Raw genomic sequence first — 13,937 nt, 5'->3', positions numbered from 1 at the left:
CAGGGCCTGGGCTTTGAACTATCTGCCCGCTCAGCCCCTGCAACAAGGGCCTGCGCCTAACTGTGTTTGCCCCGCCCTGATCCAGGGCCTGGGCTCTGAACTGTCTGCTCGCTCAGCCCCCGCAACAAGGGCCTGAGCCTAACTGTGTTTGCCCCGCCCAGATCCAGGGCCTGGGCTCTGAACTGCTTGCTCGCTCAGCCCCCGCAACAAGGGCCTGAGCTAACTGTGTTTGCCCCGCCCTGATCCAGGGCCTGGGCTCTGAACTGTTTGCTCGCTCAGCCCCCGCAACAAGGGCCTGAGCTAACTGTGTTTGCCCCGCCCTGATCCAGGGCCTGGGCTTTGAACTACTTGCCCGCTCAGCCCCTGCAAACAAGGGTCTGAGCTAATTGTGTTTGCCCCGCCCTGATCCAGGGCCTGGGCTCCTGAACTGCTTGCTCGCTCAGCCCCCTGCAGTCAAGGGCCTGAGCTATAACTGTGGTTGCTCCGACTCTGCACCAAAGAGCCGGAGTTTCGGGACTAACTGACTGCTTGTTCCCACAGTAGTGAGTCGGTGTGGCTAGGGTTACCATATTTCAGCAAACAAAAAAGAGGACGGGAGGAGCCCCGCCCTAGCCCCGCCCCTGCCCCTCCCACTTCCCGCCCCCCCAGAACCCCCAACCCTCCCCCCGTTCCTTGTCCCCTGACTGCCCCCTCCTGGGACCCCTGCCCCTAACTGCCCCCCAGGACTCCACTCCCTATCTAAGCCTCCCTGCCTCTTGTCCCCTGACTGCCCCAACCCTTATCCACACCCCCACCCCCAGACAGACCCCTGGGGACTCCCACGCCCCATCCAACCACTCCCCACCCCCTGACAGCCCCCCCCCAGAACTCCCAACCCATCTAAACCCCTCTGCTCCTCCGATCCCTCTCTGCACTCCTGCCCCCTGACAGCCCCCCCCCAGAACTCGCAACCCATCTAAACCCCTCTGCTCCCTGTCCCCTGACTGCTCCGATCCCTCTCCCCACTCCTGCCCCCTGACAGCTCCCCCCCAGAACTCCCAGCCCCCCACCCCCCCGTTCCTTGTCCCCTGACTGCCCCCTCCTGGGACCCCTGCTCCTAACTGCCCTCCAGAACCCCACCCCCTACCTAAGACTCCCTGTTCCTTGTCCCCTAACTGCCCCCTCCTAAGACCCCCCCCCAACTGCCCCCCAGGACCCTACCCCCTACCTGTACCCTGACTGCCCAAAACTTTCTCCACTCCCCCCAAAAAGCCCCCCCCCTGAATTCCCGACCCCCCCCTGTTTCTTGACTGCCCCCTCCAGAACCTCCCTGCCCCTTCTCCTGCCCCCTGGCCCCCTTACCCTGCTGCTCAGAACAAGGTGTTGGGCTCTGTGCGAGCCAAGCCGGACACGTGGCTGTGCTCCCCAGCACAACAAAACCCGGTCCCTGGCCCTGCACAGTGCTGCTGGACCGGGCTGCAGGGGAGAGCTGCCGGCTCAGAATGCAGGGCGGATCCGGCTCCTCTACAGCTGCTCCGGAGTCCAGCCCGGGACTTTCCTGCAGCCCTCCCAGCTGCTCACTCTGCTCTGCCGGGGGAGGGGGGAAATCCCGGACATTTTGAGTGCTTTACAAATTCCCCCCGGACGCTATTTTTAGAACAAAAAGGAGGACATGTCCGGGTAAATCCGGACGAATGGTAACCCTAGGTGTGGCTCCCCTCCTGCCCGGAAGGGTCGAGCCCCGGCAAGGACCTACTACAGAGATACAAAACAATAATAGTGTGAACTCCTTCAGCATGTTCCAGCCAAGAACTAGTGTGTTTTAAGACCCATTAATTTAGTTCCACAGTGAGCTGCTGGCCTTCCCCCAAAACATACAAAGGCCCTAATTCACCACAGCATGTGCTCAACGGTTTTGCTGCATCAGGGCCTAAAAAGTAATTGATGGCACAAGGTCATATAAAAGGTCTGTGGTAGACCTGGGAGGAAAGTCCAGATCCCTGATTCTCAGCCCTGTAACTTAATTACAAGACCATAAAATGCATATTTTCCATCAAATATAAATTTAAAAAGTTAATTTTAAGTTAACATATATCCCACTTGTAATGAAAATACTTTCATAATTCAGGCATCAGAGAGCTTGTGAACCTAGCCACAGTTTTCACATCTAGCTTGCCACAATTACTTCTATTAAGATTACAAAACAAAAGAGGGAAAAAAAACCCATGCATTTTTTAATAACTTTCAAATGGCAACAAACTCACCACACTTTTACAGCAAGCAAATCTGACTACATCAGACTACTACCACTTACACCATGTCGTTCTGGTTGAAGCAAACCCTAGCTATCTATGTAATACTGGATGCTCAACTTAATTTTTTTTATTACCTTGGTATATTATTGACATTATTCTGCACAACATGAATCAAGCTAGGTTAGTACGAGATACTTAAAGACAGCTTAGCCATCTTCACTGGCTGATCAGCTTCATCTGTATTGCCAAGACAAAATAGGGGTTTCAGTTCACAGAAGATGACCCACTCCTTGAAGAGTTTATTAATTTTGGACAAGAGGCAGCAAATAGGAATTGTGTGAAAATTAAAAATGTAGATTGAAACAGTAAGAAAATGCAGATGATTCGATAGGTTGTGTGAGCTTCTAAAAGACTGCTACACTTACTTTCATTTTTTATGTATTCTATTTAGTAGGCTATGAATTTTGTTTTTAAAATTAATTTTTCTTGTTCATCCTGAGTGTTTTAAAAGACTTAAGTAATAACAAACTTTAACACATATAAATGTTTGACTAATTTTAAATACATTTGTTTACATATATTTGAAATGCAAACCTTTGGTAGGTCCTTTCTTGTTCTGCATGGCCTGCTGTTCCTCTGTAATATTCAAACGTCGAACCACATCAGCCAGGGCAGATTTGAGCAACTGGATGTCATCTTCCTGCATCTGGACACGCTGCTCCAGAGAAGCAATGCGGTCTGTTACCTCCATACTGCTTGCAGCAGAGGCACTGTCATCTAAACAAAATGGTGTGAAAACAATGTAATCTCAATGTGTTATCAAAAAATACAGAATGTATCTACATTATCTGGAAGCATAATTTATTTCTTCAGATCTGTGGAATTATAATGAAAAGGAATGTTTTGAGACGGTGTGAGAAAACAAAGGCATCTGAGAAAAATCCAGCCCCCCAAAATCATAGCTTTACTTTCAAGATTCATTCTTGTTAAATATCCATTTTCTTAAACACCCACAGTGCCTGTACTGTATTCTGTATCAGTGTAATCAATTTCTCCCCACATCTCATAAGCTCCTGCCTTTATAAAGAAACGCCAATATTATCCAGACCCAAAAGACCAAGAAACTGTTTTGCGTCTATATGTGTATCTAATAAACCTGGTCATTTCTCACTTGATTGAAATGTCTCAAATATTGCCCATACACATTTTTGGTTTGCTGAGACACTTGTAAAAGGATGCAATATTGGTCCAACCCTGCAAGCACTTATGCATATAAGTAACAATATATGAAAGTAGGCTTATTGATTTAAATGTTAAAAATTAAGTACATGCATAAGTGCTTGAAGGACTGGGCCCTTAGTCTGTAAATTTACAGTTGGTCTTCACATTTCTTTACAATTCATCAGAAATAACTGAATCTGGTAGATGCTTACAACCTGACAGAAAGTGTGCACTCTTTTCACCTCAAAACAGTAAATGGAGTTATTCTGGACTGCAATCTTATTTGTGTATCCCACTCCATTTCTTATTAAATAGAAAAATGTTACTAGCCAGTTCTGTAACTTTTTTTCTTCAAGATGCGTTGCACATGTCCATTTCACCTCAGCTGTGTGTGTGTGTTAGAGATTTTTCCTTTAGTGGTATCCATTGGGGCAGCACATGGGCTCTCTGCTGCCTCATGCTACTGCGTGATGATATAAAGGGCAGAGCTGCCCCAGACTCCCCTCAGTTCCATGAGCTCTTGCTGCCAAATCTGCCCCATCTATAGAAGCTTGCAAAGAATCCTAACCATCACTTTGCCCACTGCTAAGATGGCCTGGAATTCCTACCTGACATACTCTGACAACTTCTATGAAAACTACATAGTCCCTGAGGGAGAAAGCTTGCTGGTTAGAGATATGAAATTGTAGGCCTGTGAACAAACTTTGTGTTCTCTTTGATCCTTCTGGTCAATGGTAGGGTCCCGATCACGGTAAGAAGGAACTGAGGATGGGGTAGGGCAGCGCCACCCTTTATACCATTATGCAGCAACACAAGGCAGCAGAGGGCACATGCACTGCCCGAATGGGCACCACTAAGGGAAAAGTCTCCAACTCTGCTGAACTGGGCACACACACACCTGAAGTGGAATGTGTGTGTGGGCGTACACACCACTGAAGTGGAGTGCAATCAGAGAAGAACTTCATATTTCCTGTTACAAATTCTTGACTTTTCTGATTTACATAAGAAAAAACAAATACAAAATGTAATATCTGGATATGTTCAGAAATATACAAAAGACAAAGCAAAAAAGCTAGTGATTTTTAAACAGAATTATAACAAAAATATTTGTTTTTACAATTCTATGAAAAGATTGCTATTAATACTGTAGTGGGGTCAGTTGCCTCCCAAAGGTACCTCTGCAGTGCCCTGATAACAATTTCTCCCTCAAAGAGCTTCTTAAACAAGCTCCACACAGGCTTTTCTTGTCCATTCACCACCCCTTCTCGGAGGCCTAAGTTTGTTCACATAAATAAAACTCCAGAATAAAACTCAAAGTCCCAAAACACAGTATGTTGGTTTTATCCTGTTGTCGAGTCACTCTAGGGTGATCAGATGTCCCAATTTTATAGGGACAGTCCTGATATTTGGAGCTTTGTCTTATATAGGCGCCTATTACCCCCTGCTCCCATCCCGATTTTTCACACTTGCTGTCTGGTCATCTTAAGTCACTCTCAGGCTTTTATTGCTGTAGTCTCAATAGGGAAATCCCACATCACTTTTTGGTGGAGTCTGTTCACTCCCAGGAAGCTCCAATTTAGCCTACACTTGGGCCTTCCTGTCTGGGGCCTTTCCCGCTTTGGCAGGCCACTCCCAGGCCCTACCTGGCGGAAGCCTCTGGTTTCTGTCTTTTGCTTCCAAACCCCCTGGTATTGGGGTCTTCCCTGCAGAAGGCTCTTCTTGCAGTTTCCTGAGCTTCCCCCCTTCGCTATGGCCACCTGCTGCCTGTTATAGGGAATTACCTGATTCAACTCACCTATGCCTACCAGCCTTTAAAGGAAAAACCAACTTGTTACAAATATCATCAGTGAGTCATTTCACATAAAATCATCCAGTGATGACTGAAATACAGCCTTATTTATTTATTTAAATATTCCACACAAAGCGTAAACGCTTAAAAAACCCTCATTAAACTCATTCTGAAAAGTCATTAATTTGGGAGGCTTCTTGGCAAACCAGAATGAGTCGAGAACTGAGTCCTGCTTTAGCAGATTTCACCAAAAGCCTTAATAGTAAAATAAAAAAAAATTAGCCTACTCTTTTGTTCATAGAAATGGACATTTATCATGCAGGTAGAGATATTAGGATATCCTAGTTTTGTCAATGATTCTTAATGCACATCCACTGCATATGTTGTTTCTTCTGACTCTACATGAATCACACTTTCTTTTTTCAAAGGAGCCACTGTTTTCTCCTATGCATTTCCTATATACTTCAAACCAGTGTCTTTCCTTTCAGATGTCAGAGGATGAAATTAAAATTGCATGGTTTGTGTATTTATGATCGTTAGTGTTGAATTTACATACAAACAAAAACAAAATATTATGCACGCACAGGCAAACAATTATTACAATATTTAAATATACTTTTTAAAAATGTCATGTGATATGCCCAAAATATCACTAAACTATTGTTTTTTTGTTAGAGAATTTCAAAAAAGCACATAAAATTAGTATATTTTATTTGCCTCCAAATCCATTCAAATAATTTTTGTTTACAAAGTTTGTTCACAGGCTACTTTTGGTATACCAAAATCCAGGTGACAGCATTTTTTAAACAGCTGATTTATAAACAACTCAAACATTGAAATAGTAATACTGTCTGACCATAAACGGTAGTGGGCCCCTAAGCCCTGCTGCAATAGTTTGCAATCAGTTTGTTAGTTGGGCTTTTTAGAATAAGACACAATGAAAATGTCAATGTTAAAAACATTATATGCAATTTTATGTTTAAAATTACTGAACAAAGCTATATTTTAGACCTCTTGGTTTGATTAAAACAGAACTCAAATTTCTGAAATATGAGGAAATTGTTTCCCCATAACACACAACAAATGTTTTTTCAAATCTTGGCATAATCACTATTGTGTAGAGCAACAGATATTTCTACTGAATCTATTACAGCTAATTAATCCCCAAAATAAGATTGTATGCAGTGTAGTTGTAGCTGTGTTGATCCCAGGATATTACAGAGACAACGTGGGTGAGATAATACCTTTCACTGGACCAACTTCTGTTGGTGAGAGACACAAGCTAAACAATCTGTTCCACCTTGCATTTTGCTCTGATGCTGGGAGTACCTTTCCCAGACCTCAAGAAGAGCTCTATGTGGCTTGAAAAATTGTCTCTCTCACCAACAGAAGTTGGTCCAATAAAAAATAAAATTAGCAGACTTCTTGGCAAAGGATGAGCTGTCTGTTATTACTGGCACTAGTAGTGACCTGTATGGCTAAGCTCTGTAATGCAACCAACCCAGTAACAAAGTGTGTGCAATATATACCCTTTTATTATTTCCCCACTTCCCATCTGTTGCAGCTACTCTTCTTTCCATCACCCCCCTCACACACACACACACTTGCTGAATAACAAAAAGACACATAATTCTTGTCTCTTTTACTGCTGCTATCCCTCCTGCTTCTTCTGTATTTAGCTTCCACACTCTCCTTGTTGCTGCGTTTCCTCTCAGCATAGGCCACCTGCAATTCTCTCCTTCTTGTTGACAACCCTCTAGGATCTAGTTCTCTATTAAGTATGAGTACAGAACAAAATGAGCATTCACCAAGTGCTAGTAAAAGGTAAAGACCAGAGATGAGATGCATTAGACTCCAGTTAGGATAAATCTGCTTTGCTCATGAATGCATATACAAATATAAGTGAGCGATAAGAGATACGCCTCTACCCCGATATAACGCTGTCCTCGGGAGACAAAAAATCTTACTGCATTATAGGTGAAACCGCGTTATATCGAACTTGCTTTGATCCGCCAGAGTGCGCAGCCCCGCCCCCCTGGAGCACTGCTTTACTGCGTTATATCCGAATTTGTGTTATATCAGGTGGCGTTATATCGGGGTAGAGGTGTAGTTTCATTCTTAATGTGTGTATGAGTTCTGAAGAATGGAATTAAAAATAATACAATAAGCCAGTGGTCTCCAAAGTGGGGTGCGCAAGAGGATCCTTCAGGGTGCACGGCAGGAGGAATGCCGCCGGACCAGCACCGCTTTTTTTTTTCCCCCTTTGGCAGTTCGGCTGGGAGTCCGAGCAACCTTTTTTTTTTTCTTCCCCCTACCTCAACAGTTCGGCCGGGAGTCCGAGCGTCTTTTTTTTTTTTCTTCCCCCTACCTCAACAGTTCGGCCGGGAGTCCGAGCGTCTTTTTTTTTTTTTTTTTTGGCTTCGACAGTTCGGCCGGGAGCAGGGGGTGCATGCTCAAAAATTTTTTACGGATGGGGTGCGCGATCAAAAAAGTTTGGAGACCACTGCAATAAGCATGACTTGCTGAATGCCTTAAAAAGAGAAAGCCACAAAATTCAGTTATCTATATCGTGATCTGTTCTGTAGTAACTGTAATACCTGTTCAAAAAACTTAAGCCATATTGGTAGTCTAGTTTTTAGTACCCTCTCTTTGTATTATGATCATCAACTTCATATCAACAGAGCAATTTGTAAAAAAAATCCAAGTCCACAGTAAAAAACAGCCTCTTATTTAGACAAAAACTAAATTAAAATGGAGTTAAGTTTGACAATACATATCAGTAATGTAAAATAAAATACTTTACAGCAATTTTAAACCCAGAAAATACAAAGCGAAGATTAAACACAAAAGAAAGCAGGGTGAATAAAAATCAATGATTTTTTATTTAAATCGGATTTTTTGGATAAAATGCATTTTGAGGAAAAACCTATCTAAAGACAGTTTTAATTAAGATAAATTATAGCTCAAAGATATCTCATCATGGAATAGGGATTATAAATTCTAATTCTATAGTATGAGACAATATATTCATGTAATGTTTAAGAAAAGTTTTGTAAATGAGTTCCAATAGTTCATGGATTCGGGACCCAATCCAGGAACGTAGCTGGGGGGGTGCAGGGGAAGCAGCTGCTTCCCCTCAGCACATTTTCTAAAAGTGGTGCCTTAGTTAGGGGTTACCATGGCGCCAGCGGGCGGGGCCCACACTCCGTTCTGAAGCTTGGCCTGCCGGCGCTAAACTCCTGCAGACAAAAGGGGGGGCAGGGGCTGGTCCCTCTGGTGGGGTGGGGCGGCGCCGGGCACAGGAAGCGGAAAGCGGCGGCGCTAGCAACTGCAGCAGCGGGGCTGGTACCGGGAGCAGCATGGAGCGGCCGCGAGAGGTGGGTGTGGGCGGCCTGGCTCCCCGTGCCTCGGGCTCCCCTCGCCTACCGCGGGCTCCTCCTCTGCAGCGCTGCCCGCTGCGGGGCTGGGGCTCTCCCAGGGCTCTGCCCTGCATGCGCCCAGCACCTCCAGGGCTGCTCCTGCCTCCCCGGGCTGGCCCCAGATCCCCTCCCCTGGGGGGCTAGGGTCCTGCTGCGGCTTGTGCCCCTCTGCCTCCTCTGAGGGGCAGGCAGCCCCAGGGTGTTGAGGCCATGCCACCCCTTCCCCAGCTTCCCCCTCCAGCAGCCCCCGCACTGCCCTGCCAGGCCTATTCAGCCCTCAGCCCCACCGGGTCCTGCCCTCATGCAACCCGCCCCTACTGTGCAGGGGGCGGCCTGGCCCGGGAGGACTGGGGGAGTCGCAGCAAAGCCCCACCTGGAGCTGGTGCAGGAGACGAGCCTGGCTCTCAGCCCAGGCTCCGGCATCAGCCTGCAGCGGGGAGTGGAGCCACCCCCCGCCGGCTCGGCTCAGCCCAGCCCCGCTCTTAAACGGACACGGACCCCACCGCGGCTCGGCCCAGCCCGGCCCAGCCCGGGGCACGTGGGGGTGTCAGGGTGCGTGCAGGGGGCACCCGGGTGCCTGCAGGGCCCTGGCAATAGATGGGTCTGGGGGGGATCAGGTGAATGCGGAGGGGGTGGGTTACATGGGGTATCCAGGAGGGTCGATATATTGGAGTATCAGGGTGCATGCAGAGGGCTTTGGGGCACGAGTGTCCCCAGCACTGCGGTGCACTGGTGCAGGTGGGGCGCTGCAGGGCTCTGTTTAACATGCCCTGTGCTGAGTTCCCGTTGCTAGCATTGTTGGTGCAGGTCTTGGGACAGGGGGCTGCCCGCAGCCTCCCAGCATTCGAGAGCGCCCCGGGCTGCCGTCCAGCGTTCTAGAACCCCACCGGGCTCTGGAACGTTCAGCCTCCTCCCCACTCACCCCCCGCCTGGGGGGGCCTGGCGAGGGGGGTGCTCGGCACCGTAGCAGCGCAGAGGGGAGGCCAGCGCTGAATGGACCCCATGAGGGCGGGGGGGGGGGGCGGAGCGGCTGGAGGAGGAGCTAAGGGGGGGCGCCTTTTTTATGTTTGCTCCCCCTGCTCTTAGAACCTGGCTACGCCATTGACCCAAACTTATGGGGTTCCACAGGCTTCTGTATAGATTATTTAGGTTAATCTTTCTATCTATCCACTGGGACTCAGTGCTCAGTCTAGAAGATAGCATCAGAGATGCTTAGTTTTGCAGTTCTCAAACTGTGGATTTGTGTCTCCACAGGTAACAGCAACAATGTTTTAAAATAAATAAATAATATATAGAGGTGAGAAATAACAGACCTCAACTCTATTGTCCCTCTGCAAATTTGTGTACACAGAGTCAATCCCTTACCTCTCTCTAAAAGTGCAGTTTCAAAAAGTTCAGTGAATAGAAGATTGTTGGGGGAGGAATAGATCTGGACAAGGAGAAGAAATCTGGAGATAAATGTGAGAAGGGAGGGACATATGCTTGTTTTGTTAAACTATTATGTTTGCTGTTGAATCCAGAACACTTAACGTTGTTGTTTTAATTAAATAAAACAATTTAAATGTCTGTCTGGTGATGCTCTCCTCCCAATACAGCATGACAAGAAAATCCTCAAAATATTAATAATTAATCTGTTGAATTATAGATAGTTACCTCCCAATGACTTCATAAATATCTGCTTCAATTATCTTTGGTAAATGAAATAACCAAACAATCAATCATTTTCTGATATAGCTGTAAAACTAATCTGAAAAGTTTTCAAAATAAATCACTGTTTAAAAATATATAGTGTGTACCTTCTAAAAATGAAACCTACATCTATTTCTGAGTTGTGAAGAATATACCGTATTAAGGTTATAATAACCAACAAGAATGCATTTTCATGTAGAAAGCCATGATTAAATCAAGTCTTCCTGACTAGTGATTTAAATCATGATTTAAAACAATTTGATTTAAATCAAATCCACCCTGAAAGAAAGCCAAACATGATAATACAAGGAAATGCATATTTAAGACACCCACACAAGTTTTACTCTGTAGTTTTGCCATGCACTAAACATATCATTATGATTAATTATGATAATTCTGAGTAATGCCTGTTTGTGTCTGTGATCCCAGATTTCGAAAACATGCTAGATGTTTTCATATTTTCCCCCGTCATGCTGTCACTACAAAGAGATAGTGACCTTTTTGAAAAGGCCATCTTACTTGAGAGAAGCCTGTGGCCTCATTCCCAATGAAAACAATAGGAGATGTCAACCATTTTGAAAGAGGGTAATTCTTGAGATTCTCTCTGAAGGAGATAATTTTTCAGCCTCTGCTGAATAAGAAACTTCCAGCTTTGAAAGATAATGTGTAAAAATAACCACTGATTCTAAAATTTCCTTTAAAATACTACCCATTTCACTGAATCTACTCAAGATTCACTTCTCTACCATTTTTTTGTGTAGACAATGTTTGAGCTGAGATCATGAGGACACACACAAAAATGTGACAAAGTGCGAAATTTGAATCCAAACTAATTAATGGATTTACTTGAAAATTCTCAGAAAATGTATTCTGTACTTAAAGGGTAAATATTGTCATTTTGGTAAGGCTGCATTTTTCATACATAACAATGTGGGTTAAATCCCTACTTTAATTGGAAAAACAAACAAACAAACAACTCAACTCAACCTAAACTATGGAGCCTTGAGCTTCCATAATCCCTGGATGGACAAGTTCTGTAGCGTCTATGTCATTGAGCAACTCTTGATAGAGATGAGGAATACACAACTGTTTGATTAACTGATAGTTAATCTTCTGAGAAATGCTTTCTAAATTCAGGTGATCTTTGATCAAGGAGGAATCTATTTCAGGGCCCGACATAGTGCTCTTCTAATTTCATTTGTGTTACAGCTTGGAAGCAACAACTCTTAGCATTTACTTCTTAGATGAGATTCTGTAAGTTTCAAAGAAAACTCTGCACAAAAGGGAATGTTCCTCATGCTCGTCTCTTTATTTTCCCATTAACTAATCCATGATCTCATAGATTGGAAAGATTCCTTATAGCAAATTATTGGACTAGATTAAGTCAAATGATAAATCTGCTTCCAAATTATCTACCAGTTTGGAGCATCTTATTACTGAACTTAGCCAAAAGTGAAGAAATGTCTGAAATAGAGCCAAGAGAAGGATATGCAATTTACCAGGAAGCATGGTTGAAGTGGTTCAGCCTACAATAACAAAAGGTAAATTCTGGAATCCCAGACTGTCAAAGGAAAGTGTTAAAAGAAGATATGCTTGCAATGTTATTCAGTTGGGCATGTTAAAAATCAGTCATTAAAGTTACTGAGAATTTGCAAAGATCAATTTTCAAACATTAACAGCAAATCTTATATGCCATTGCCAGAAAGCCTAAATCCACATTGTGGGCTGATGGTTTGGAAGATTAAGGAGTTTCAAAATGTATTATTTAATATTTGTATTTCTTTGAAAATTTAACAAATCAGTAGAAATGGGTTGTATGTCATGTTTGAGCTTGGAGTACACACTGATTCTGCGGAAGAATCTATAGGTGACATTAGTAACCTATTTAACTAAGCTATTAGTTTTTTGCATGGGCAGATGTCAAAATTCTGTGTAACATTTCAAGATGAGCAAGAAGACACCAGATTAACCACTTATTTCCCCAACAGTATTACAAGTATATTTAAATAAGAAAACATCAAAATAATGCTACATACAGCCCTGGGAAAACTCACTATCCAGGACACTCACCAGGCTGCTGTGTTTATGTCCCATTACAGTGGGCCCATCTGATCTTAAATTTCCCATAATCTGAGTAGGCTGAAGCACTGTCTGATTTCCTTGGCCTGGCTGGCACAGATCCAAGGCACAGGTTCTCTTTCTGTAACCCCTTCATAGAACTGTGTCCTCAGGGGCCAGCTACCGTAGGCCCCAAGAACCAGTGCTGATACCCCAAATTCCTGCGTACCTGAAGGACATCCTTTCTTGATGCTCCAACCTTAAGGGCACTCTGGATTTACAATTACCTCAGTAGGATGTGATAGTGAAAGCAAACAGACAGATTTTGCAAAGGTGTCTATGATGACCACTTTTTATTTTAGATCAGTCATGACCCAGTACAAAGTCATGGAACATTAGTCACTGGGTCACTTGCAAATTTAAAATATCGCGATCTCTTAAAATGTCTTTCATTACCGTTTCAAAATAGCATTATAATCATTTAAATGTTGGACATTTTACTTATTTCCAGTAAGAGTTGTTTGCAGAGAGTTTCTGATGCATTACACAAACATGCATACACAATGTAGCCATTTTGAATGTAATCACTTAACCTAACAAGACTGCTTTCTGCATATTGTCAGTTTTGTTAATGTTGTGGAGACTCGAGTTGCGAGGCTTAATCAACAAACTTTCGTCCTGAAAAATGGATCATTTTGTAATAAGAAAAAGAAGTTTGGAAACACAGTCATCAAATCCATCTACATCTGAAAATGAAAATGCAAGTGTAAGTGTAAGTATGTAGTAGGCAACAGAAAATTCTATAATACTTCTGCCATGTCAACCTCCTCTGAACCATCTACTAAAAAGAAAACCAAAGTGTGGACGAGGCAGTATAGTGATGCTTTTTTGAAATATGGTTTCATCACTTGTGCTAATGCAAACCAAGATCCAAAGCCCCAGCGTGTTATCTGCAGCGAGGTGCTTGCAAATAAGAGTTTAAAACCATCAAAGTTAAAAAGACATTTAGAAACAAAACATGGCGAACTCATTGTTAAGCCTCTTGAATATTTTCAGAGGAAGCAATGGGAATTAAAGTTATCAGTGCAAGTTCTTGGTCGGTCAACTATTTTGAATGATGAGGCACAACTGGCATCATATTTGGGTGCACAGGATATGGCAAAAGAGAAAATGCCCCCTACAGTTGTCAAAAAGCTTATTCTTCCAGCATCTCTGAATATGGTGTGTACAATTTTCAGTGAAAAGTCTGCCAAAAAATTAAGAACTATTCCTCTTAGTGATAACACAATGTCTCGGCGAATATGTGATGTGATATGGATAGCCCAGGGATTTTGCTATCCAACTTGACAAAAGTACTGATATTTCAAATTGTGCAACATTGTTAGTTTAAGTGAGGTATGTTTGGCAAGATGACTTTATGGAAGATTTGCTGTATTGTCTGATTATACCAACAAATACAGCAAGAATAAGAACACAGATATTCGAAGCACAGCTAGAAATAGTGGAGTTGTGAAAAAAAAATATCTG

The 13,937-nt window shown here is 43.8% G+C and overlaps 1 protein-coding gene across 11 annotated transcripts in view; it reads right to left on the bottom strand.

Moving 5' to 3' along the window:
- The window catches only part of EML1 (EMAP like 1), a 176,271-nt gene that overhangs the window by 69,954 nt on the left and 92,380 nt on the right, over positions 1-13,937 (bottom strand). For all 11 annotated transcript variants that reach the window (XM_065593593.1, XM_065593594.1, XM_065593595.1 and 8 more), the window contains exon 2: positions 2,829-3,011. In XM_065593593.1, coding sequence (XP_065449665.1) covers positions 2,829-3,011 — 183 coding nt within the window. The remainder of the gene's footprint in view (positions 1-2,828; positions 3,012-13,937) is intronic.

This window comes from Chrysemys picta, chromosome 4 (genome assembly GCF_011386835.1).
Source record: "Chrysemys picta bellii isolate R12L10 chromosome 4, ASM1138683v2, whole genome shotgun sequence".
Taxonomy (NCBI): Eukaryota; Metazoa; Chordata; order Testudines; family Emydidae; genus Chrysemys; species Chrysemys picta.
The sequence above is the reverse complement of the archived record's forward strand: the minus strand, read 5'-3'. Positions and strand labels throughout refer to the sequence as shown.